The 26,373-nt window shown below is 51.5% G+C and overlaps 1 protein-coding gene across 26 annotated transcripts in view; it reads left to right on the forward strand.

The window, feature by feature from the left end:
• The window catches only part of PTK2 (protein tyrosine kinase 2), a 245,726-nt gene that overhangs the window by 169,940 nt on the left and 49,413 nt on the right, over positions 1–26,373 (forward strand). For 17 of the 26 annotated variants that reach the window (XM_046001796.1, XM_046001805.1, XM_046001597.1 and 14 more), the window contains 8 exons: positions 5,140–5,196; positions 6,636–6,656; positions 7,739–7,836; positions 15,954–16,038; positions 17,212–17,312; positions 19,003–19,118; positions 20,015–20,115; positions 23,484–23,573. In XM_046001796.1, the coding sequence (XP_045857752.1) occupies positions 5,140–5,196; positions 6,636–6,656; positions 7,739–7,836; positions 15,954–16,038; positions 17,212–17,312; positions 19,003–19,118; positions 20,015–20,115; positions 23,484–23,573 (669 nt within the window). The remainder of the gene's footprint in view (positions 1–5,139; positions 5,197–6,635; positions 6,657–7,738; positions 7,837–15,953; positions 16,039–17,211; positions 17,313–19,002; positions 19,119–20,014; positions 20,116–23,483; positions 23,574–26,373) is intronic. The other 9 variants (XM_046001680.1, XM_046001701.1, XM_046001655.1 and 6 more) reach the window with 1 other exon arrangement.

Here is a 26,373-nt window from a genome sequence, read left to right on the forward strand (position 1 = left end):
GCTGGCACGGAGCCCCCCTGTGCACAGGCATGGGACTCCGGGTGCTGGCCTTGCTGCAGAACCTGAGCGGGGACTGGTGAGCCCGGGGTGGGGAGACTCCCAAGGCCGAGGCCGCTGCAGGCCGCGTGGTCAGGAGGGAGACTCCAGCCTCCTGCCACCCCCATGGCCCCATCACGTCACCAGCAGCCCGGCTGACGGGTCCTGAACAAACTGCTTCATCTCGTGCGTCTTCATCCGTGAAAGGTCTCGTGGTTGTTGTGAGGATTACCATGAAAGCCCGAGAATTTGAACAAATGTTTGCAAACAGGTGGATTTCCCACATGCTCTCAGCACTGAAACCATTTCCCCACGTTGGCCTTTCCCAGTTCTGTCAGTCAGATGGGGCAAGTGCTTCTGCTCCCATTTTGCAGATGAGCGAGCTGGGCCTTAAGGCATTAGCCACTTACTCTAGGCCAGGGGTCCACAGACAGAGGCCTGTGGGCGAAATACACCACCTCTGGTTTTCGTATTGGCCCTGGGGCACACAATGATTATTACTTTTTTTAACGATTGGGGAAAAATCAAAAGAACGGTATTTGTGGCATCGAAACTCTGAAATTCCCACGTCTGGGTCCACATGGGAGCGCGGTCATACGCAGCTGTGTGCAGGGGGCTGCTCAGAGTTGGACAGGCGTGGCAGAGATGGTGACCGGCAGGGTCGGAAAGACCCGCTCCGCTGTCCGAGCTGTGACGGGAACAGCTGCCGACCCTGGTCTGGCTCATAGAGCAGTTGATGCGAAAGAGCACGGGGGCCCCTCCCAGCTCCCCAGAAGAGAGCTCCCCCGCCAGGGCGTCTGGGCCGGCGACATGTGCTGGTGACCGGCCGGGGGTCGCACGGAGGTGCCCGAGGAGTCTCGTCTCTGCCTTGGCATTGCTCTGTGGGAGTCGGCATCGGCTGACTCCGACTCCCTGAAGGAGGACAGCGGGGGAGCAGGGTCGCAGCATGGCAGGTGTCCGAGCCGGGGCCCAAGCACCCCCCGGGCAAGGGGCCCCATTTTGTGGCAGGCGAGCAGAAGCACAGCAGCTCCCCGTCCTCTGTGGGAGGGCGAGCAGACCGCCCCTCTCGAGAGGTGTGGACCTGAGGGCTTCTGCGAGCTGTCAGGCCGGCGCTCCGGCCTCAGGCGGGGCGACAGCAGGAGACGCGGTCACTGGGCCACTGCACCAGTGTGTCCGGGGCCTCGGGCCTCGGCCTGTTTCTTGGCTCTGAGGTAAGAGCCTGGCCCTTTTCCCTCCTAATTCTGAACTGTCAGTTTCTGTCCTTTTTACATGTCCTCCTCTCGTTTTGATTTCACCGCATGTCGTGATAACCAGCCTTTCAGATCATCATGTCGTTCGAGGTTTTAAGAGTCTCCACTTTCAAAGAGTTTGTTCTGAAGTATTCGGTTCACGGACCGGGTACCCTGAACGGCCTCCCAGAGACACCGGCCCCCGTCTCGTGAACATCCCTGGGGCAGAGCTCTGCCTCGTCGGGGGTGGGTGAGGCGCCCACAATATCCCTAGAGGAACATCCCGTAGTCTCACAGCGTAGGGTGTCCGGTCTCACGAATGAAAGTCCCCGGGGGCGCCAGGCTGCTTAGTCGGTGGAGCATGCGACTCGTGATCTCGGGGTTGTGAGTTCGAGCTCCACGTCAGGGGTAGAGAGGACTTAGAAGACAAGAGTCCCTGTAAACGTTATGGCCGGTGACTCGGGATGAGGCTGTACCCGAGTGCTGCTCCAAATCCCGGCCCCCTCCCAGTGGGCACTGAGACCTCGAGGGCTCACGGGTGCTCTGGGAGCCTCAGTTTCCTGTCTGCGAGGCGGGTTGATGGCCACAGACCCACGTCAGCGGAGAAGCGCTCGCAGCTGCCCGCGGGGTCGGCGGCCTGGTGCTGTCCCGGTAGCGCCGCTGCCGTCATCCATACGCCAATCTGCCTTCCCTTATCGGCGCCCAGGTCCGGAAGCTGTTTCCTCTCATTGTGTCTCTTTTCCCTGTATCGTGGGGTGCAGGCAGTTTCAGGCTGGGCTCCAGTTTTTCAGGCCCTCAAGTGTCTACACGTACCTCTCCTGTCAGGGTCGTAAATCCCTCTCATCCCAAAAACCAGGAAAGGAAAATAGAACCGAATCAGTATCAAGAATTCTTGGAGAACTCGGCCAAGTACTGCAGCTCGAGAGCTGCTGTGCAGGTTCCAGTGACACTTTTGTAGGTCTCTGTCCCTCCAGTGACAGTGGCTCTGCTCCGTAAGACCAGCCCCCCGGAGACACAAGCACGGGCACCTGCAGGAGACATGCCCTAGTCCTGTTACACCGCAGTGCACGTGCCCATGCCCCTGAGGTCACCCCGAGTCACTCCCAGACCACTTTGATGTCCCCAGAGGTTTCCTGTGGAACTCACGTAGCATCGAGGGGGGAGAATTACAGGCGCTTCCTTGTGATCATTTAACTGATGAAAGCGTCTGCACCTTGATTTTTCCCGAATCAGTTTTGCACGCTAGCCTGGTACCTATTAGCCATTGGTTTTGTGGCTTCAGAATTGCTTCAGGTGGGTATTTCGAGTGAGGCTTTTCTAAAAAGAGGCCGTCCCAGAAGCCACTGCAGTCACACCAGGAGGGCTGACCGAGAGTCTGCGTAGGCAGGAACCCGTCCGCTGCCAGGTTCCTCCCGTGGAGCCCTCAGGAGCAGCAGAACCACGAGGAGCCACGATTTTGTGACCAGCTCTTTTGCGCAGGTCCACACCTCGACTTTGTACGTATCTCCCGTAATCCTCATAACAACCCTGCACGGCGCATATGTGTTCTCATTGTCCACCCGAGGACACGGCTGCAGCACAGACTGGTGAGGGGACCTTGCGGGAGGGCACAGTGTCCTGAGCCCCGCAGCTCCGCCCCACCGGGGCTGCTTGGCCCCGCACAGGCCGCACCGTGTCCTTGCCTCAGCTGTGGTCCCTCATCTCGTGATTGCAGTGAAGTCGTCCTCTGTTCAGCCAGCACGGACCCCCCCCCCTTCTCTGTGCCGGGCCCCGTGCTCCATGCGGTGAAGGGCTCTAGTCCCCTGGTTCTCCATCCGGAGCGGGGCAGACCGTGGACAAGGGACCAAAGACTGCCAGCTGGTTGGTGACGGGGATTGAGGAAAGTAAAGCAGGCAGCATGATGAACAGTGGTAGGGGATGGGGGCAGGTCAGTAGGAGGCAAAGTCTCTGGCAGGGGGACACTTTGGCCAAAGCCAGAATAGGCTGAGCGCACCTGAGCTCCAGCACGTGGCAAGTCCTGGGCGAGGGGCTGCTCTGGCAGCTTCGTGCCCTCCTCCCCCGTCAGGCAGGCAGTGACCCCACAGCCCTGGAGAGCCAGGAGGCGGGGCCGGGGTTGGTGAAGCTCCTCTGGGAACAGGGCAGCGGGGGAGCCGGCAGGGGCCAGGGGTCTGGCAGCTGTCACGGCCAGGGTCACCCGCCGCCCCGGGCTCACGCGCTGTTTGGCCTCTGCAGGTGTGTGCTTCGTAGGAAAGCAGGCAGGGAGGGTAGCATCTGGTGCTTGTGGAAATTCTGCCTTTGTCAGCTTTCTGAAGGGAGGGCATCGGTGACAGAACAAGAGAAGACCACGAGTAGACGCCACGTGTGTGCCGTGTTGCTTCTGTCGTCTCAGCTGCTCGTGCGCATCCCTCCTCTGCTTGGTCCGTCCTTTCTCAAAGTGCCTTAGTAGCTCCCTTCATCCCAGACGCCATTTCCCACGGTCCTTCCTAAGCCGGCCTGCACGGAGGCAAAGCCGGAGGCCAGAACGTGCCAGGTCGCTGAGAACAGGATAGGAGGGAGAAGCAGAGAAACAAAAGAATGTAAGGTTTGGGGTAGATTGAATGTTTTTCTTAACCCTGCAAGTAGTGTTACCTAGAACATGTGAGAATGCTAGAGATACTCTGCCTTCCACGCAGGACCTGGGAATAGTCTACACTTCCTGCACGCTTTACGGAGAACTGGCCCGTTGACTGTATTCTGCCCGCTGAGTTTTCTTCTTATTTCAGTCACTTCTAATTACGACTAAATTCTTCCAGTAGCTCGGAGGTCCGATCTCAGTCTTTACCATGGCAACATGTGGGACCGTTGATCCCCTAAAGAATGTGGCCTGTACACATTCTCTTTTCCGTAGTTTTAGTGCCTGAGTGGAGCGGTAAGAGCAGCCCAGAGGGAAGAACATTGAGCTTTCGGTGTTTCTGGGGTAGCGTGGGTGCTTGGGCAGATTTTCTCTGTGAAGAGCTGTCCTCAAAGATAGTTCTGGAAGTGCTGCTGCTCCGTTCCCGGCCCAGCAGCTCAAACCCGCGGCGCGCTGCAGGAGGAGGAAAGCAGGCACAGCCGTGCTCCCAGTGAGTCCGAGCGAACGCTGTTCTCGGATGCGCTTCCCGCGCTGGTGCGCACGTGGATTTCTAAGTCCCCATGGTACCGAAGGGAGTAGTGCAGACACTACAAGTCCTTGACTTCCCTCCAAACATGCCATTGTAACATGCCATTTCTTGTCCTTTCATTCTTCTTGTTAGATTTCACCCTTTGACATTAACGCGGACTCTTCGGACGTCTGCGTGCAGGGTGACAGGAGATAACCCCGGGCTGCTTCCACCCAGAGCAAACGAAATCTGTCACCCACTTACTCTCCGCAGCAGTCAGGCCGGCATTTTTGTTTTCCGAGAGGCCAGCGTCAGATTCTGCTGTAGAGTCTAGCTATGAGCAAAGTCAGGTTTTCAGTCTCTGAAGCGCTCGTCATTTTCAGAGTGACCCCCGGAGAGGCAGGGCGGGTTTCAACGTGGGCTTGGTGCGAGGCAGAGTTTTGCAGTCGGAACGGATGTGGGGCTTCGAGTCCCACATAGACCTAGAAGCTCCACGTCTTCCCATTCTCACAAGGGCCTTCTGTGCCAGCACCGTGTGTCCCCGAGAGCAAGTCTGTGTGTTACAACAGATGCACCATGACGTCACCCGTATTTCCATAGATGACTCATGCGTGAGCAAAAGTGGAGGAATAGGGTCTTAAATACATCCCCATAGCGTGGCATTCAAGCAGCTCATTCTGCCTTTTCTAATTCTGTCAAAGGCCAGGAGGTCCAATGTTTACCCCCTTCCAACATATCTGCTTCCTTTCCTGCAGAAACGGATGACTATGCTGAGATCATAGACGAAGAAGACACCTACACCATGCCCTCGAGTAAGTAGGCTTCTGATTTTGTTCTCGCCCAGATTGGACTGTATTGAACTTCTAAATATCTCACATTTAAAAGTTTTAGATACTGTTTTTAAGCTATCTTTAATAGTTCACTGAGTGCACGACAGAAATGTGCTCTTCTCCCTTTAGAATTCTGTTTCAGGCTCGGCCGAGTCCAAGGTCAGAAGCCTAACACTCAGATACCTGTAGTAAGTGTGCTTAGTTACAGGGTTTTCCTAATTTGTTTCCTGATTCTGTAATACAGCCTTTGCTGATGACAAAATTTCCCCTCTGTAGATGATTGTATTATTTAAAGTTAAATAAATACACATGTCTGTTCACTTCTTTGAGTACGCAGTCAGTGAATTACATTTTGTTGGAAATTTTGTCCTTTACTGCCCTTAAGCTTCCTGCCTCCAGCGCATGGTCCCCACAGCTTGGGCTGGGAGGTGTGCAGGGAGGGAGGCTTTGGTCACGCCCTTCCCGCTGCCTGGAAATACCTGCGCTCTGCTTCCCTTTGGTCTCTGGGGCTTCTCGACGGAGGAGAACCCGGGAGTCCCAGATCTCGTGTTGGAGATCCAGACACACTGGAAACGTCATTCACATTAACAAAAAAAGGTCTTAGGGGCGTCTGGCTCTGTCAGTAGAGCATGTGACCCTTGATCTCGGAGTCTAGAGTTCAAGCCCCACTATGGTGTAGAGTTTACTTTAAAAAAATTCTTTTTTTAAATTTTAAAAATACATTCTCAACCTCCCCCCAAAAGAGGCGCAGTTATGAGTCTGCGTACAGCCCCAGAGGCATTAATAATTGAACATCTGATGTCCCGATTCCAGTAGAGCCGGACATACCTGAAAAATACATGTTCCAGGCGCTTTATTTACCCTGTTGTGCGACTGTTTTAAAAGATGCTCTCATTTAGATTAACTGTGCACGTTGAAGAGGCCCTCCCAGCATCAGGCCTGCACTGTCCCGGGGGCGCCCTGTGTCCCCCCTGGAAGAGCTCTGGTATCAGAGAGTGGTTCGAAACAGAAGGAAGCGCTGAAACGTGGATATTTTGGCTTGCACAGCAACATGGAAAATGTTGAAATTTGGGTTAGCCGTTTAGTCATTCATACATCCCTGCAGCCTGTCCAAATGTGCTTCTGTGTACTTGCTATTGAATGTTGAGTAGGAAAGGTCCAGGCCCCACAGAAGTGAGTTACAGGACAGGAATTTACGACACGGAGGTGGAAAGCATTGCTGGCATCACATCGAGGCAACTGAAGGAGGTTCAGAGTTGGCTTGTGTCTGGTCCTCTTTTTTTTAACTGCTGTTTGTGGTTAAAATACTTAGCAAAGGAAATGTTGAAATGTACTCTCAGAGTTTGTTGTTGTTAACCTAATTGCTATTAGTTATTTCTAAGCAAGGTCTTCGATTTTTTTCTCCCTCGATTGCAATACAGAAAGCTATGGAATAGATGAAGGTAACAGGACTCCTTTAAAATAACTGCGTTTGCTTGTCAATTGCAACCTGTGGAATGACGTGGGACGTTTCAGTTTTCAGTTAACTTTTATCTTTCAACTACTCTCCATCGGTTTATTCGTGCTGTTAAACCAATGGAACTACTAGCTAAAGCGATTTTAAAGAGGAAAAGAGCCGTCTAAAATTTGGGTTGGACCTTTCTGTGCGGTTTATAATTTGGTAAACCAGGGAGAGACTTTGGAACCACTTGGCGATCATTTTATTCCACACTAATGGAATGCGCACGGTGTGGGTCCTGCAGCGGGTCGCCGCCACAGGAAATCAAAACACCCGGCCGTTAATTGGATTAGAATCAATTGATGAGGTTTCTAGTCGGTGTTTACTTCCACGTGCCTCAGCAGCCTACTAAATAATTGGTTTCATATGAAATCGCAACAACTTAATACATTAATTTGAGGCAAATGCTCTCAAAATGTAAAATACTCATAATTCATAATGTCGTATGTTCAACCTTGATTCCAAGTCACCTGATTTTGAAATTCATTTTTAGAAGCGACCTCTTTAAACTCTTTTAGCTCTGTGAATAATATAGATAGGATCATAAGAAAGTGGAAAACTCTTAAACTTTTAAAACAAAGTTTCTCATGACACAGTTTTTCTGTTGCCTTCATATTTTCAAACTTCAGTTATTTGTTAAATAATTGCTTTAAATAACTGGGTTTTTTAGCCTTTCATATATTAATACCTAAACTAATAACTGATTACTTAAGCATGTAATTTACTACTTTGGAGAAACTGCTTAGAAAACTATCAGACAGATAAAAACTAAATCGACATTAAAACATATGGAAAAAATCTACCTTTAATAGAACTCACATGGTTTTGGTAGTTCACGCGATGCCGTAACAGTTTATGTAATTCCTTTTAAGATACCGTTTAAGAGAATTCCACTCTGTTTAAAGCATTTTCATAGACTGACGTGCCGCCCGTGCGATCTGTACTCATGGATGATGATGAAATGAAACCAGCGTCAAGTGTACTCAGCGTTTGGAATGTGGTACTTACCCATGTCCTGTTTTACAGCCAGGGACTATGAGATTCAGAGAGAAAGAATCGAGCTTGGACGGTGCATCGGGGAAGGCCAGTTTGGAGACGTCCATCAAGGCGTCTACATGAGCCCAGTAAGTCCTCTGCGGCGACCAGAAATCTGCACTACTTTTGAATGTCTGTGGCCCCTCGTTTGTCTTCATGAGTCCTCAGTTCTTCGCACCCGTCTTTTACAAAGCTCCTCACGTGTGTCACCGTACGTGCCGTTTTGGAAACAGGAAAACGGCACATGGAGCTCCTAGCGGGCTGCGTCTACCTTTTATTCGTTTTAATCTCTCAGTGTCTCGCCTCAGTAACCAATTCCACAGTGATCATTGCGTAGCTCAGAATCGACATAGATGACCAGCATCGACAGCAGGAGGCCGCTGTTGCCACTTACTGCGTCCTCAAGGAAAGAGTGTTAATTTGCCCCAAACTGCCCTCCAGAAGAGCGCAACACATTTTTAAAATTATTTCTTTAATAATAGTGTTCCTGAGGTATAGATCACATTTCACAAATTCATTTTTTTTAAAACATACAACTCAGCGGTTTTTTACTATATTGATAGAGTTGTACAACCCACCATGCAGTCCTTTTAGAACTTTCTTTGCCCCAGAAAGAAGCTCCCACATCAGTTAGCAGTCATTCCCATTCCACCTCCCCCCGGCCCCTGCAGCCACTCATCTGTTTCCTGCTTCTGTAGTTTTGCCTTTTCTGGACATTTTGTATAAATGGACTCATATGATACGTGGCCTTCGTGGCAGGTTCCTCCAGTCAGCATGTTTTTAGGGGTCACCCATGCTGAAGCGTTACCGGGACTTCATTTCTTTTCAATGCTGGATAGCATTCGATTGGATGGGTAGAACCACTTTTTGTCCGTTTGTCCGTCAATGCTCATTTGGGTTGTTACCATGTCTTAGCTGCTAGAATCAGGGCTTTGTGAGCACTCGTGCACAGGACCGTGTGTGAGGAGTTTTCAGATCGTGTGAGGGGGCTCTGGGCTGGGGTTTCTGGGCCACATGGTAACTCTTCCACTCTTTGATGTACTGCTGAGCTGTCTCCAGAGAAGCCGTGCATTTCCATTCCGAACAGCAGCGTGTAAGAGCACCCCTTTCTCTGCATCCCTGCTGACACTGGTTATCGTGTTTTATTACAGCAACAATTTTAAAACAGTATTTTAAAATAATAGTACAGGGGCACCTGGGTGGCTCAGTGGGTTAAGCCACTGCCTTCAGCTCAGGTCATGATCTCAGGGTCCTAGGATCGGGCCCCACATGGGGTTCTCCACTCAGCAGGGAACCTGCTTCCCCCTCTCTCTCTGTCTACTTGTGATCTCTCTCTCTCTGTGTCAAATAAATAAATAAAATCTTTAAAAAATAATAATAAAATAAAATAATAGTACAGGGTGCCTGGGTGGCTCAGTTGGTTAAATGTCCAACTCGGTTTCGTCTCAAGTCTTGATCTCAGGGTTGTGAGTTCCAGCCCAGTATTGGGCTCCACACCTACATGGAGCCTACTTTAAAAAAAAAAGAAGAGAGATAAAATAATAGTACATACTTGGTCAAGAAACTTTTTTAACTAACAGGTGTATACAGATGGTGCTGATAAGGGCATACAGACTCTCCCCAACTTACGATGGTTGCACTTAAGGGTGGTTCAACACAGTTTTTCGACTTTATGTTGGTGCAGAAGTGACCTGCATGCAGAGAAACCGTACTTGGAATTTTGAACTTGGATCCTGTCACAGGCTAGGGGTACACACAGCCCCTGTCCTCATGCACGGTGGCGGCCGCCAGCACGAGGGCCCATCACCGAGAGACTGACATCCATTCTTTGCCCTCACAACCCTTCTGTTTGTCCCCTCCCGTGGAGGACTCAGTAAAGTACACGAGCTGTCAACACTTCATTATAAAATACGCTTCGTGTGAAATGACTCTGCCCAGCTGCGGGCCCAGGTGAGCGCTTATGGGCGCCTGTAAGGGGGGCGCGACTCAGCTGTAGCGTTAGGGAGCCCAGATGCATCGTGCGCACTTTCAGCTTGGGATGTTTTCAACGTGCGGTGGGTTTATCCAGACATGAACTCCATCTTGAGTCAAGGAAGGTCTGTCCTCACACAAAGGATTGACCTTTGGTGTGACCTCTGCTTTGGAAACTGCAAATGGCAGTTTCCCCAGTAATACCGTATCTTTCACTTTTTTGTATCCTCTACGCATGCACTAGTGACGCCGTGATCCTTACTTTTGTAACCAAAGAGCTAAAAGGGCTTTTTTGGTTTTTGTTTCTGTCAGGAACAACAGACAATAGTCACCGTGTCACTAAACAAATTGGAGTTTCCATTTGTTTAAAACTTCAGTTTCAAAAGCCTTTTCCTTTGTACTTAATATACAGTTCTGTCATTTCTTATGTATTTCTAGCTGTGACTCCTCTTTAATTATTATTATTATTTATTTTATTTTATTTTATTTTTTTTACTCTGTGTTATCTTCCTAATTCTCTTAACTCTGTTCTTTGGGACAAAATGCTGTAGAAAAAGCCCTGGATCTAAAGTTACTCGAAGACTTGCTAAATTTGCGACTTGGCCGCACCCAGCTGAGAGGCAGGAGACTGTGGCTTCTTGACTCGGAATTCGGACAGCTGCACACGGTGGCCTCAGAGCTCCCCCTGGTCTCTAGAATTCAGTGACTTACCAGGACCACACAGATAAAGGTGGCGTTAGTGGGCGTTATTTCATGCATCTTTAAAATAATTAATCCATTTTAGTTGTGAAAATACAAGAGGACATTTTCTTAAATACTCATTGTGTAGTGTTCATTAAATATTTGTTGAATGAGCCCCAGCCCCAGAAAAATACCAGGGTTCACACTTTTTTGTGAGTATCTCCCTGACCTATGCTGTCCATGAATGAGTGTTTATTTTGTTCTTCGTGTGGGTGTCTGATTTTGCCGTGCAAAGGAATCTCTTCCTTCCTTGGGGCTCCTGTTACGTCCCTTTTCCAGATCGTGTCCTTCAGTGTTCCGTCAGATCACGGAGCGGTTCTTCGAGGATTTTTCGTAATCAGTCAGACTGCAGCTCCGCACACGTCACGGCCAGGAACCTGTCACTGGAGCCTCGAGTCATTATTTCAGCAACAATTTCTCAGTCACCCACCAGGTGACAGCAAAGTGGTGGGGACATAAGAATGAACAAAACAGGCACAATCTCTGCCCTCACGGAACTTAACTTCTCTCTGAGACAGAGAGGAACAGACAAAAACAAACACACTAGATGTCGCGTAGGGAAGAGGAGGAGGTCGGGGTGCGCTCCCCGCGAGATGGTCGGAGAAGGCCTTCTGCTAGGGGACACGGAGCAGAGCCCTGAAGCAGGAAGGGAGCCGTCCGCGGGAGGCCAGTGTGGCTGCGGGGAGTGGGGGGGTGGGGGCCACGGAAGGTGAGGAGTGGGGTTGGGTGGGCCACGCGTGGGCTGCGGTTCATTCTAGAGCCCGTGGACACAGCGTCTAGAGGCTCGCACACGCCACTGTCTCATCCGGCAAGGCAGCCGGGCGTCTTTGTCACCATCTGAGCTTCCGCTGGTCACTTGCGTGTTCTCCCATCATCATGATCTTAGCCTGAAGAACTGGCTTTTAAGTCTCTTTTTCTCTTAATTAGTCCCAGAATACCCCTTCTCTGGATTTATTTGTTCAAGTCTTTTCAGTGTCTGCTAGTTGTTAGTAATTCGGGAGCTGGTCATGTCTCTGATGGAGGCATAGTGCACGCCAGTGTGGCATTTGCTTTGAACCACTGAGAAGACTTCTCTGTCCCCTGAGTACTGCTTGTGTTATAAACACGTCTAAAAGTCATACCTTGAGCACTTCCAGGTATGTTTGAATCTGCCTCTTTTTAAGGTGTTTTTAGGAAAAAACGAAAAACAAAAAACCAGCTTTGCTCAGGTTCTGCTCTGGTCTTGCTCACTTTGAACTGAGTTCTCCAGCTTTCATTCTCTGTGACCAGCCCCTCTGGCAGCTCAGCATCCCCCGGGCTTCTGCTGTCCAGCCACAAATGCTGCACCATGGACTGTTGACCAGCCCCTGGCTCTGTTCGCCATGGCCTTTTGTCCCTGTGCTGCCCACGGAATCTTGGGTCCGGCGTCCATTTGAAACTGCGGGTTCTTGGAGAGCAGTACTTCTCTGCATATCTTCAAGCCGTCTTGTGTAAAGCACCATGTTCGATATTTGAGTATGAATTCACAGGATAGATGACGGTTTTGTGGTCTTAAGAACTTTGTATTGTTGTTATACAGAATTCCTGTTAAAAAGGACATTTTGCATCATTTCTGGAGTATACCGGTTGGCCCTGTATTTTTAGCTGGAGGTAGAATTCATGGTCCTAAAGACGTTCTCCATCTAGTTGAGGAAAACAGATACTAACTCGTTCAAAGCAAAGTAGTTCCGTCTCAGCCTTGCTGTGTGGCTGGCACCTGGAAGAAGGCTCTGTGCTCGGACATTGAACAGACAGACCTCGAGCTCCTGTTCCCGTTCTGTGCTAGCAGCGACCGTCCTGCTGGGCGCAGGCCACCACCACCACCTGGAGTCCTGCACCCTGCAGGCTAAGAGAGGGACCCACGTCTGCTGCAGTCATTTTACTGTTTATATTTCTCTCATTTGAAAGTGTTTAATATTCTGGAATCGTACGATGTGCAGTTAGTGTGAAACCTAAAGTGAATACAATTTAAGCTGTTTTTAAGGTGCGCTGCAGCTGACTTGTGAATGGCGTCTGCATTCAAAAGAAAGGTTTTTTTGTTTGTTTGTTTGTTTGTTTTTTATTAATTTATTTGACAGAGAGAGATCACAAGTAGACAGAGAGGCAGGCAGAGAGAGAGAGGGGGAAGCAGGCTCCCTGCGGAGCAGAGAGCCCGATGCGGGACTCGATCCCAGGACCCTGAGATCATGACCTGAGCCGAAGGCAGCGGCTTAACCCACTGAGCCACCCAGGCGCCCCAAAAGAAAGGTTTTAACAGCATTCATTAACTCGGTGAATATTTATTGAGCACCTGCTATGAATTTGATAGTGTTGTAAGGGGACCTTCTTGGCAAACGAGACGACAAGGTGCCTGTTGTCTTGAAGCTTACATTTCAGCGATGGAGAACAGTAATGACGTAAATGGCAGCATGCACCGTGTATGTTGTAGCGTATAATAAAAATGTGTAGAATAAGGACCTTGTGATAACCTGAGAGGCCTGTCCCGGACAGTTTTGTGCTCGGAGCTTGTGAGGGTCGTGCAGAGCAGCAGGGAGCTAGAGGACACGGCAGGCAGCTGGACGCTGTTTCAGACAGGACAGTTTGAGCATGAATCTTGGTGCAGATTTCTGGGGCAGGAGCTTTCCAGTCAGGCAGAACAAGAAGGGCAGCCATGAGAAATGATACCAGAGCCTAGAAAATGAGGCAGGGTGTACGAGGTTTGGGCGAAGAAGGGCTCTGGGGGGCAACGGCAGGGGGCTGGACTTTTTCTCCCAAGTGTCCCGGGGACAGGAGGTGCTCAGGGAGAGTGGGTGCAGAGAGAGCCCACAGCAGTGGCGGGGGCTGGGCAGGCGGCTGTCAGCTGCACGCTGTAGGCAGGAAACTCAGGTCCTGCTCCTGGATTGTTGGATTGTGGGAGCCGAGGGGAACTGAGGGGTCAGAACTGACTGCCAGGTTGTTGACCTTGAGCATCTGCATGACTTCCGTGTCCCGAGTGAGGTGGAGAAGGCTAAGGAGAGGAAACGCGCCTGGTGGTGGGCGTATTAGTGAGGGCTCCCCCGGAAAACAGAAGGCCGTGGGTGCCTTCAAAACAGGCTCGGTAGGAGTTGGCTCATGTGATCCTGAAAGCTGATGTCATGAGATCTGCTGCTGGAGGCCCAGGAGAGCTGATGGCTTCTTGCTTCCAGTCTGTGCCTGAAGACCTAGGACCCAGCACAGCCAGTGGAGGTATAGTCCAAAGACTGGGGAAAAAACAGTGTCCCAGCTCAAAGGTAATTGGGCAGAAGGAATTCTCTCTTATTTAGGAGAGAGGACAGCTTTTTGTTCTAGTCAGGCCTTCAGCTGATCAGATGCGGCCCACCACATTAGGGAGGGCAACCTGCTTTACTCGACCTATTGTTAAATCCATCCAGAAACACTCAGAATATACTTGACCAAATTATCTGGGCACCCTGTGGCCCAGTCAACTTGACACATAAAATGAACCATCACGGAGGGATATCTGGAGCTTTGTTTTGGTCTATCAAGTTTAAAGTAACTTAGCTGTGTCCTCGTGGAGAGAGGGCACGGGGTGGGTTGGATGTCAGAGTCTGGGCTGAAAGACAAAGGGAGGGCTGGAGAGAGAATTTGGAAGTCAGTGCAGATGTAGGACTTGGCGCTCAGTGAGATGGCCTCACGTCGAGCTGGCCCTGGGATTGAGCCCTGGGATGTTCCCGCCCTAGGAGGCAGGAAACAGTGTCTTGTCTTCCCACCGTCCTCGCAGGCCAGCCGTTCCTGCCTGAGGCTGCTGTTTACATGGACGGTGACTCACAACTGTAGCAAGGACTCTTCGGAGAGAGCTTGGCAAATTCAGGCTTCATCGGGGCTGGGCTGGGGAACCTGGGCTGGGAACCATTTCAGAGCCAGGAGATAAGCAGCAACTCCTCGGTAGCCGCTGCCGCTGCCTGCTGCCTGTCACACGTACACGCTGCCCCAGTCCCTGTCACAGAGGGGACAGGCCACTTTCCAGCAGGGCGACCTTGGGCAAGCCGCTAGACCCCAGCCTCTGCTGGCCTGTCTGTGAAAGGGGATCCCGGACCCGCCTGGGACTCGTCCGGCCGTCTCACAACCTGTAGGCCCGGTGAGATAATTTACAAAAAGGACAGAAATGTTCAAAACCTGTGGGAATAAAGATATCGAGATCGTACAGTCCTCTGGGGCCTCGTGGCTGAAAGTGCGCTCCTCATACCCCCGTGATGGCGTCTTGGTCTGACCTCCTCCTCTCTCGGGTCCTGGGGGGGTGGGGAGGGAGGGAGTCGGGACGCAGCAGCCACGGTGCGGAGACCTGAGGCGGCGCTTCTTCGACCTTTGTCTGTTTGCCGTGTTCTCCTGCTTCTCTCTCCCCGATCCTGTCCTCCTTGTCCTTCCTGCCTCCTCAACGGAACATGAGGCCCGAGAATCCCCAGCAGGAAGAGTCCGTGGTCCCGGCAGAAACCAGGTGGGGGCGGGCGGAGCTGAGCGTCCTGGCGTTGCTAATGGGAACCATGCGCAGTGTTACTCCATCGAAGCGGGGAATGACCTCATTTCCTGTCTGTCTTAAGCTCTGTCTTCAAGAAAACATCACCTTCTTCGCAGGCAGGGCCACGGCGCCTTCTTGGTTTCGCTCCCCCTTGCCAGTCACCCTCTTAGTCACTGTGTGTCTCCCCTTCTCCCTGAGCTCCACGCTGCAGGGTGCCCGGGTGAGTGCTCCCTCCGCCCCAGGAGCTCCTCCAGCCGGAATCTAACCCTGAACTCCGCCCCATTCTCCTCCTGCTCTACTGTGTGCCTCCGCTGCCTCTCCTGCGTCTCCAGGCCTAATCCAAGCTGAGCTGCTGCTCCCCTTTGTCTCACCAGAAACCTGCACTGGACGTCTTGTTGCCCGTCAACGCCCCCCGGCCCCGCCTGCACTGCCGCAAACTTGTCCCAGCCACCAGTCTGTCACCACACCTGCCCTTGGGTCCCAGAGCATCCGTGACCCCGGCTGTGCCCCTGGCCAGCTCTCAGCAATCTCTCCCTCCCTCCTTTGGTTTTTGTTGCCCTGGTGTCTGCTTCGCACATCCAGACACACTCCTTCCTTGTCCACAGCGCTGTTACCCACTAACGAACCCTGTGATCAGCTGGTTTCTTGTCTGGGTTGTCCCTTCCTAGCGGGAAGGTGACCTGGGGCAGAACAGGGAACTTGGCTGTCTGTCGTTCAGTGTGCACCCTGAGCGCCTGGGAGGCGGCCTGGCCGGTAGCAGGGAGTGAATGTGGCACAGTGAAGGAACGAACGACCTACAACATGTTAACGTTGCCTGGACGTTTTTCCTGGGGATTTTGTAGAGTATTTGAAGTGTTCCTCTTGAGATTTTCAGTTCTGATTCTCTCTGGTCCGGAATCCGCGTAGTTGCCAGTCACGCAGCTTTTCGTGAACGTGCCCAGTGATGCCCAAAGAGAAGCTCTTTCTGCGCGTGTGTGTGACTCTGAAATTTCCCCAACACAGGAGAACCCAGCGCTGGCGGTTGCAGTTAAAACATGTAAAAACTGTACTTCGGACAGCGTGAGAGAGAAATTCCTTCAAGAAGCCTGTAAGTTTCTAGACATTTCTGTGGAACTCCCTGTGACTTTTTACCTGTGAAATGCAAGTGGTCTCTGCGGAAGTCAGAACGATAACACTCCGACTTGTCTGACTTGTCTGTGGCGACCGTGTTACGGTCTCGCCTTGCAATTTAATACCTGTATCGGTAGAGGCGCGTGTCCACATGTCGCTCCAGGTAAGCCGTGGTGTTCGGGGTGTGAGGGCGGACAGGTCACTGTCCCCGTATCCTTCAGGACCCGTGTGGTTGACCATAATGTGGCGCTGGGACTAGGCAGACGTAGAATGAGTCTTACCCGGCTGCCCCCAGGCCCTGGAGTTCAGGATGAGCAGGACAGACGTGGTCCCCACCTGAGGGAGCTCACAGACCAGGGAGAGAGCCGGGACCATGCCCGTGCCCTGACCCTGCCTCACAGCCGCCCCCGCGGCTCCCCGCTCATGCGTCCGGGATGAGACTGTGGGAAGGGCCACGCGTGGGTAGCCGTTCTCTACCAGGACCTCGTCCTGTTCTTTCCACCCACTCTCAGGCTGGGGCGCCCTCCCTGCTTTCACAGCGCTTGTCCCTTCTCATCTGACCGTGTATTTAGAGTAGTCTCTCCTCAGGAGGCTTTGTCACAGGACCACGTTCTCTCCTTCCTAAGTATTTGAAACTAAACAACACTGCCTAGAAATTAGCATTGCCCTCTCTCAGCTGCAGGCTCCACGGGGCTAGGACCGTGTCTGCTGTGCTCACTGCCCAGGCCCGTGCCCCGCACAGGACTGAACCCGCCAGGCGCTCAGCAGACGCTGGTTGTGTGATTGAGTCCAGGGGTCCCTCATTACACGGACATGGAACAAATGCCGTCCACTGTCCATTTCAGGAAGTATTTACCACCCAACCGTCCAGTAAATTAATAAGTCATAGAGCAAATCATACCGACTTTATCGGTATATTATCATTTTCATCCAAATCGTATTGTACTTCCATCAAAAAGAAAAGTCTGTCTTTAATCCTATTCCTAGATCTCTGCGTCCAGTGTCTTAAGGACAAGGCAAACCCTGGCAATGACTTCTGTCTTAACTAGTTCATTTCCAGAGAGCGCCTCGGCCACGAAAACAGACTCCAGCAGCCGCCCTTGCCCACTGTTCTGTCGAGAGAATAACCTGGACCCCTGTTTCTCCCTAGTGACGATGCGCCAGTTCGACCACCCTCACATTGTGAAGCTGATCGGCGTCATCACGGAGAACCCCGTCTGGATAATCATGGAGCTGTGCACGCTCGGAGAGGTACCTGACCCGCACCTGCCAGCCCCTTTGTCACCGTGACAGTGAAACGATTGTCCCGTGCTTGGCATTCGCTCAGCCACCTCCGGCGTTTGGTGTCATTTGTGTAAGGGGGGCGGTATGTGAAGGACACCCTCGTGGTTTGGGCTCAGAGACTATAACGTCATCATCGTTAAGTTCCCAAGTCATGCCCGGACTCAGTGCTGGAGGCGGTGGTGACGCCGTGGATCTGTCTTCCTCTCTGGCGCTGCCGCCTGATGCTAGCCCAGGGGTCCGAGGGCGAAGGGGGCGCTCTTGACGGGATGCAGGCAAATGAATGCCGCATCTCGGTAAACCCGCAGTTCCTTACTGTTGAGAATTCATTTCATGGCGTCTTTCAGACCCGCCCACATCAGTCACAGTTTCTTTTGAAAATGGGGTAACATATGTGGACAGCTCTCCTCACTTGACTTTCTCCGGAACACAGAAACTCCTTGCTCGCTGTGTTACCGTCACCTGGAAACTTGTTAGAAGCCAGCTTCTTGGGCCCCCCGCCCAGGCCTGGCGGGTCAGACCCTCGGCAGGGCAGGCGGTCTGTTCTCCGGCACCTGTTCTCCAGGCCACGCCATAGCCGGCCTGCTTGCAGATGGACACAAGTCCGTTCTCCAGGTGTCCACGCTTCCCCTTCTGGTACTCAAGCTCAGTAATTTAGCCTGAACGTTACCTACATTCCTGCTCTTCTAAAGGACACCAAGCGCAGTTTGGCTTTCCGTGGAGATAGGGGTTCTGGTGAGCGGGTGTCCAAGGGCAGTTTGGGCCCATATGCCTCCCTTCCTCCGGGCCCCCCACTGCTCTCCTCCACACTCGATAACCTCGTGTGCTGGGCAAGATGACTTCAGGCCTCTACAGCAGCATTTCTTCTTTCTGCCTGACCTTTCCAAATAAAACAGAGAGCTTACGTATGTCTTTTGTTCACAGTATTTTTCTGCTTTTGCCTTTGGAGAATTTGCTGATTTTTCTGGCTTAAACTGTTACTAAATATTTCTCCTTTGTGTATGGATTTTGTAGAATTAGAGTTCAGTTCAGTTGCCTTCCTTTGCCATGCTGGCATTTAGCTGAATTGGTCGTGACCCTGGTAATAAGGACTGATAGGCCCCGTGGGGTAAATACCCAACACCTTTCTGTACCTGAAACTTGCTGGAGGAGGCCAGGAGAACTTCTTGCTTCCCCTTCCTCATCGCCTTATCCTTGGGTCTGCCTGGGGCGCGGGCGTGCTGGTCCTCGGGTCTGCCTGGGGCGCGGGCGTGCTGGTCCTCGGGTCTGCCTGGGGCGCGGGCGTGCTGGTCCTCCGGTCTGCCTGGGGTGCGGGCGTGCTGGCACGTGCGGGCCAGCTCGGTCTGTTGTCCTCCCAGGTCTTCGCTAGCGGCAGTTCACACTCTCTTCATTTCCTTGCAGCATCTTCTTGTGTTTTTTCAGAAATTTGTCCACAGTCATGAAGATTTCAGTTTTTGAATAGGATTCAAATAACGAACGATTAACCATCATTTCTGAGCTAATATGTTTCATTCTGCCCCTCCATCTTAGGGGAGAATTGAAGCCGTTCTCATAAAAGTGTGTTCGGAAATGGGCAGTATTGTTGAATATAGCTCCTTGGCTGTTGATGTCTGTTCTCTGTCACTAACTTTTTTTTTTTATCTTGGTCGCTGTTCCAAAGCTGAGGTCATTTCTGCAAGTAAGGAAGTACAGTTTGGATCTGGCGTCTCTGATCCTGTATGCCTATCAGCTTAGTACAGCTCTCGCGTATCTGGAGAGCAAAAGATTTGTGCACAGGTAAGATCCAGTCATAAAGCTGGCAAGCTGCCCTCTGGGCGGGGGAGGGCTGTAGTGGGGAAACCGGAAGGAGGAGACGCTCACTGTGCCCTGTGAGCCTTTCTACCCCTGGACTCTGTGGTGCCTAGAGAGTATTGGGAAGTCAGGCGGCACCTGTCCTGGTCCAGGGAAGACCCAAGGCCCGTTCGTACGCATGTTTAGAAGGTTTTCCTCCCATCAGGTGTGAACGTTGCCTTCGGGCCAGTTCTCTCCTCCGCAGATGCTACTGAGAGCCCGTACACGGCCCCAGAGCCGTGAGCACGTGGACCTAAAACAGACACTGGCCCGGGACTCCTGGACCCCAGAGGGTCATGCGTGACGTCTTGGGGGTGCTGTGGCATTTCTGTTTCTCATCCGGGCCCTGGTTGGAACGCAAGGGAAAGCCCTTCCGGTTTGCCCACTACTTTGTTACCCAGCGTGGAAATAAATTCCGTCAGCCAGATCACAGACGAGGGTTTGGATGACGGCTTTTACTTCCGGTGATGAGATCTCTTTGTCGCGGCAGGGTTACGCGCACAGTCATGCAGCTTCTCTGTTGATGCAGGTGCTGAACGATTGTAGGAAAAGTCATAATGCCTTTATTGTGCATTATTCTCAAATATTTGTTACTTGAGAATGTATTTTGCTGTCGATCAAAACACGAATCATCATGTTAATGAGTAAATATCTGCCAAAAGGAATATACTTGAAGTAAAATCATAAAAGTGTCCGTTTTTCAGTGCATAATCAATCTGTTTGCATTGTCTATAAGCCGTCTTTCAAAGAACCTGTCAGTGTGTCTTTATATAATATAGGTGAGTTTGTGGGTTTGTTTCTCCTTGTATTAAAATTTATTGTCCCAAATTCTTCCTTATCAGGGACATTGCTGCTAGGAACGTTCTGGTGTCCTCAAATGATTGTGTAAAACTAGGAGACTTTGGATTGTCCCGATACATGGAAGACAGTACTTACTACAAAGGTAAGGAGTCAGAGCAATAAAGAGGCGGTAAGTTCAGAATCTTCAAGGATTTTTATTTCTTAAAAAGGTGTGTCTTTAATAAACTCAGCTGATTTTCGACAGAGGCGTAAAATAAGTTCAGTAGAAGAAAGACAGCCCATGGGGCCAGAGCAGTCAGGCATCCAGAGACAAAGAATAGACCTCAGCTTACTCACCCCGTGGGTCAGGGGATCTTAGGCTTAATTATAAAACATAAAGCTGTAAAACTTTTAGGAAGAACATACAAGTAAATTTTGGGGGTCTAGCACTAGACAAAGGGTCCTTAGACCTGATACCAAAAACATGATCCATAAAAGGAGACACTTGGCAGATGGGATATCATCGAAATTGAAACTCTCAGTTCTGCAAAAGACCTGTTCGGGGTGGAAAGGGAAGGTGCAGACCTGGAGCATCTCTGCCAGGCACAGGGCCCGCCCGCAACCACAAGTGACTCCACAAAGGACTGGTGTCCACAGGGTAGAATGAGCTCTCAGAATTCATCAGGGAAAACAAGAATGTGACATGGACAAACGGTGGGAAGAGAGGCTTCACTGAAGAGGGTATGTGGAGGGCAGAGAAGCCCGGACGGGGGCTCAGACCGTGACGAGGTATCATTGCCCACTTGTCAGAACGGGTAAAATTAAAAATAGTGATAACACCAAATGCTGGCAAAGATGCAGAGAAACTGAATCACTCCCAGATTGCTTGTGAGACTGTAAAATGACAGAGCCTCCCGGGAAGAGCTTCACAGATCCCTGCCGAGTCAGCTGTGCGGCTGCCGTACATTCCAGCGGGCACACTCCTCAAGCGAGAACTGCCGTGCACACAAAACCCACATTTCAGTGTTCACTGCAACTGTATTTCCGGTGGCCAAAACCTGGAGTCAGCCCAGACGTCTCCAGCTGGCAAATGCAGACACCTCCACAAGTGGGATAGGTGCCTTGACCCGGTGGGAGCAGTTGGGCTGAGGACTCTCGTCTGCTCACCCAGAGACTTCCATCGGCTGGTTTCAGAACGGAAATCCGGCTCATGTGATTCCTCTTCACTTTTTTTTCTTTTTTAGTATATGTGCTGCCGAAGCGAGCACGTGACTTCTCTTCAAATGTGCCAATTTTGGAATCCGTTTGACTTGGTTCTTTAAATTATTATTGAACAAATATTTTTATTAACAAATGTTCCTATTCCTAATACTTCAGCTGTGGTTTGGATTATAAATCCAGAGTCTTTGGGGTTTTCCATATAAAGAATCATGTCACCTGCGATGAGAGAGAGTTTGACTTCTTCCTTGCCAATTTGGGTACCTTTGATTTCTCTTTGTTGGCTGATTGCCGTTGCTAGGACTTCTAATACTGTGTTGAACAAGAGTGGTGAGAGTGGGCATCCTTGTCGTGTGCCTGATCTCAGCGGGAAGGCTGCAAGCTTTTTCCCATTGAGGATGATATTTGCTGTGGGTCTTTCATAGATAGATTTCATGAAGTTCAGGAATGTTCCCTCCATCCCTATACTTTGAAGCGTTTTCATCAGGAACAGATGCTGGATTTTGTCAAATGCTTTTTCTGCATCAATTGAGAGGACCGTATTATGCTCTTAGTATATATTCTAATTCTTACTACCACTTTAAAAGGCCCGTTTCTTTCTCACTTTTAAAAATTCTTGTATTGTGGCAAAATGAGATTTTTACATACAAAACTAGTTTCCTTCATCTTACTGCAGGGCTGATGACTGTTCCCTTTCCATGTGCCTTCTGTACACTACAGCCTGAAGCAGTCTTAACCGAGATTTGCTACCATGTGAGAAGAGAATTCTTGGGTTGTTCATTCATTTCAATTAGTCATTTAACGTAAGGATGATCAAGCAACTCTCTGCTGTTTTATTTATTTATTTTTTTTTTGCTCTCTGCTGTTTTAAAATACATTTGCTGGCCAGCTCAAGCCCTGAGCGGTGCAGGTCCTGGACTCTCAGTAAGGAGCTGACCTCCAAGCAGTGTGGTGATGGAGACTTTGTGTCACGTAGCGGAGTTTAAAGTGAACCGTTGACAAGTTAATGTATTCCTCGTCATCTCAGACAGGTGCCTAAGTCCAGACCCCGTTGGGCTGCAGGAGGACACCCCCTAGAGGCTGGGGATCCTGGGGGTTCAGGACGCAGGATTAAGTAGTTTAGAAAGAATCAAGCCGAAGATTTGACTCCACTTGTCGTGAAGGTGCTTGAAGTTAAGTGGGAAAAAAGAAGTGACTCGAATGAAGTTATCTCCTGCTTAAAGGGACTCAGAGGCACGTGTGGCTCACAGGAGGAGTCCGGACGAGGCTGGCAGAGCACAGGCACCTCCGGGAACCAAGGCTCCCTCGGACGTGGACTCCCGCTCCCCTGCGCCCTGCTGCCTTCCCGGACACACCGCTCAGCCGTGGGCCTTCTCTGCTCCCGGGGCATCTGGCGTTCACTCAGAGTCCGGGTCACGCCCTGTACCATACCTTTTAGAGCTAGAATTCCATGAGGGCAGGTACTCTGGGCCGTTCCTCTTGTCACCCGGCAGCTGAACAGGAATGTTCCGAAAGGTGTTGAGTTGTTTCCTTTGTGGCACAGAAGGAAAGATTGTGAGGCCTCCAGGGACGGACGATGTAGGCTCACCTAAGAAGTGTACTTTTTCATTCCATCCGTCACCTGCCCTGCCCTTCACACACCCGTGCAGGCACCATTGTCCTCATTCCATATTCCGTTCGCGCGGAGATGCGCAGCTCCCGAAGTCCTGCCCAGTGCTTTCGGGGTCACGTGCGTGTGCGGGCCAGGGGAGGACTGGGCCTGTCTCTGCGGGAGGATGGAGACTGGGGGCGGGGCAGGACAGTGCCAGCCGCTCTGGCTTAAACCCCAGCTCGGGCACCTGGTGGCGGGTGGCCTCGGGCAAGTCACGAAACATGTCTGAGGCTCGTTTTCTGAAGGAAGGAGAACCAGCAGGATGAGTTGTTCGCAGGGTTTGAAGCTAATCTGTGGGACGTGTGTATGCGCGTGTACACCTTTCCCCAGAACAGCATCCGGCCAGGGGGTCCAGATCTGCCGCACAACCGAGCTGCGGGCTGGGAGCACCAGCTAGCAGGGCTCCCTCTGCCTCCCGCGTCCCCCACCTGTCCGCACAGCGGAGGCCTGCAGTGCTGTTTCCCAGCCACAGGCTGACCAGATCACTCCAGCTGACCTCACCACACTGAGGAACCAAAGGATAGTTCTTCCAAATTAGCAAAGCCCAAGGGGTCAGCTATTTAAAGCTTTTTATTTTGATACTGAAAATCTCAGCACGCTGTAACTGTTAGATCCTTGAGTAGATAACAAGGAAAATTCACTTTCTAAAATTAATCTTCTAGCTTCCAAAGGAAAATTGCCAATTAAGTGGATGGCTCCAGAGTCCATCAATTTTCGACGTTTTACCTCAGCTAGTGATGTGTGGATGTTCGGTGAGTATTTTGGAGTTTTGAGTTTTTAAATGAACATTTCATAGACTACAAAGCAGACATGGGCTTAGCTCTTCCCGCAGTATTTAGGCTCCTCTGCCTTCCCTTGCCTGAGCGCTGCTCCACGGACGTCCTCTTGGTTCATTCGGCAGCCGCTGGGCACACGCGGGGCACCGGCTTCTGTCTGAATACCGCCCCCCGCCCCACAGCCTCTGTCTCCCCGGGCCCTCTCTGCGTCCCTCCTGGAAGCAGTCGTAGCTCTCTCCTTCCTTCTCTCCTCTGTCTCTCTGCCATCCTGTCTGCTCCTTCTCTGTGAGTGACTTTAAATGGTCGACCTGTCCTCAGGTTCTGTGCCAGCCCCTGTGCTCCAGAACATCCGCGTGGCGCTTTGCTCGTGTGCTGGAGCCCAGCCTCCTTCCCAACTCGTCTCAACGCTCCAACGTTTGATCCTCTGTCTCCTGTGGCTTCTGCTCTAGTGCCTGCTCCGAGCCGGCCGCTGTCCTGCTCTGGGGGTTGTGGAACCTTCTGACCGTGGGACAGGGTGGCCGTCACTCATTCTGCACCACTTGCTTCAGCTGCTTCGTCAGGTTTTAAGTCACTCTCCCCTTTCCACACGGATGCTGCGCCCCCCTCCTCTTCTGGTCTAACTCCTTCCACCTGGAACACGTTGTCCTAACACCCTCTCCCGGCTGAAATTCTAACGTTCGGGGTCACCTGAAATGTCCCCTCTTCGTGAAGCCTCGTGTAGCTGGTGTGTGCTCCAGACGTAACCTCCCGTCCTCTGTGTTCCCTGCCCTTCCACTCTCTGCCCTGACACTCACGTGCATCTTGTGCCAGTCCTGTGTGTGCTTTCTTGCTGGATTTTGAACTTCAGAGGAGATGCCCGGACAAGGTTATGTACCTTTCCCCCATAATTAAAAATAGCTTCATACACATCAAGTACATGTTCTTCTTTTTTCTTCTGTGTACTTGCTGTCGGTCTCCTCTAGTGCCCTAAGTGGTCACAGGAGAGAGAAGGGGCTTTTCGCCAGAGCAGCAGATAGTGGGACAGGACTTAGAAAGGGCTCCAGGGCCCGCCTGCTGTGGCGCCACCTCCCAGGACCTCACTCCTCGGCTGTGTGACCCAGAGAGCCGCTTGCTCATCCTGGCGAGGGGACTTCAGCTTTCAAAGATTCTGAGATGCCCATTTCTCACACTCACTTCTCTGGAACTGGTGTCATCAACCAGTGGCATTTTGTAGTCCGTGTGAGTTGGGGACGTGTCTTACGTGGCTTCCTTGCCCACACTCGTGTGGACTTTGTTTCGTTCATCCCTGTGTCGCTTCCTTGTCTGAATGAGTTCGGAAGTGTGCATTGGTAAGAATAAAATAATTCCAAGAGGTCGCAGAGGACGGTGCCATGACTTAGCTGGCGGTACTCTCCTCCGTTTTTGGTTATAGAAAAACAATGTTGTGTTTTATCATCGGTGGCATCTTAGGTTTGATAAAACACAGGATTTAAAGAAACGAAGTGTAAGGATAACGTGTAAATTTCGAAGAGGGGATGCCAGAAACATACTAAAGTCTTACGCTGCCCGGCGCTGTTGTTAGTAAGGACGTCACAATTTCCGGTGAGAAGTGCGGAACTAAGGCATTAGTTTCATCATACACTCTTCAGGCTGGAGTGACTAGAATTTAGAAGACAACAGAATGTCGTTCACGTGAGCGGGATAATGTGCCTTGTTTCCTTTGAGGCACAGCCCTGCTGTAGGTGCCAAAGACACTGAAGCAAGGGGCCTCCTCCAGCCCGTGACCTGGAGAGCAGGGAGGACGGGATGGAGCCAGGGCTCCCCGGTGAAGCCCTGTGCAGGGAGGACGGGGGGCAGAGCAGGGGCTTGCCCTTTGACATGGTGTGCAGGGAGGACAGGCCGAACAGGGACTCACCTAGGCCATCAGGGGGCACGTGCATAGAAAGAGAAGCGCTCACGCGGAAGAGAAGGAAAGGGACACTAAGCAAAGGCGCGTGTGTGGCATGTGCTGGGGTGCCAGGGCCACCAGAACAGCCCGCGAGACATGCGAGCCACCCACGGTCCCCACCAGCCAGAGCGGGGGTCGTCCTTCTCCGCCTGAGGCTCTGTTCGCTCATTTACTGTAAAAGTGGGCTTTCAGATGTTGTTCAGAGGACGGGAAGAGAACCTGCGGTCTGCAAGGGTAGACTGTGAGGGAGGGGCCCGCGGCTAGGGCCACTGCAGCCGAGGGAATCCAGAGTTTGCCTGTGGGGACAGGGACCCCCTGACCAACTCGTGCATGAGCCAGATGACCGTGCCAGCGTGCGCCCTAGCCAGGCCTGGGCTGCCTCGCTAAAGGAGTCTGAGTATTCTAAAGGTAAAGGCTTAAATTTTAGTATGTTCTTTTGTTAGGTCTCAGGCCAGCTGCCGCAAGCATCAGCAGGCTGGACCGCGGCGGGGTGCGGGGGGGGGGGGGGGGGCAGGTCAAAGTCACCCAGCCTGTTTTGAACTGGTCGTTAGGCCATGAAGGATCACTGGACCTGGTGAGCTATCTTCTACTACATAATTTTTAGAGAAGCAAACCTCTTAGAACAACGTGGGCGTTTTTTGGAAAATAACGTAGTTTTCCTCATTTGGATCATATTAAGCTAATAGTGCTATTCTTATTTATAACAGAACTCACTGACCACTGCTTTATTGACCCGACTTGCCCCAAGTGGCACGGCTGGTCCTCTGGCGCCAGTGTGCGGTTTTCCTGAAGCACAGGCAGGCTTCTCTTGCCGCCAAGTTCACGGTTCTGTTTTCATTCCCACTTCGC

Source organism: Meles meles, chromosome 1 (assembly GCF_922984935.1).
Source record: "Meles meles chromosome 1, mMelMel3.1 paternal haplotype, whole genome shotgun sequence".
In the NCBI taxonomy this organism is placed as follows: Eukaryota; Metazoa; Chordata; class Mammalia; order Carnivora; family Mustelidae; genus Meles; species Meles meles.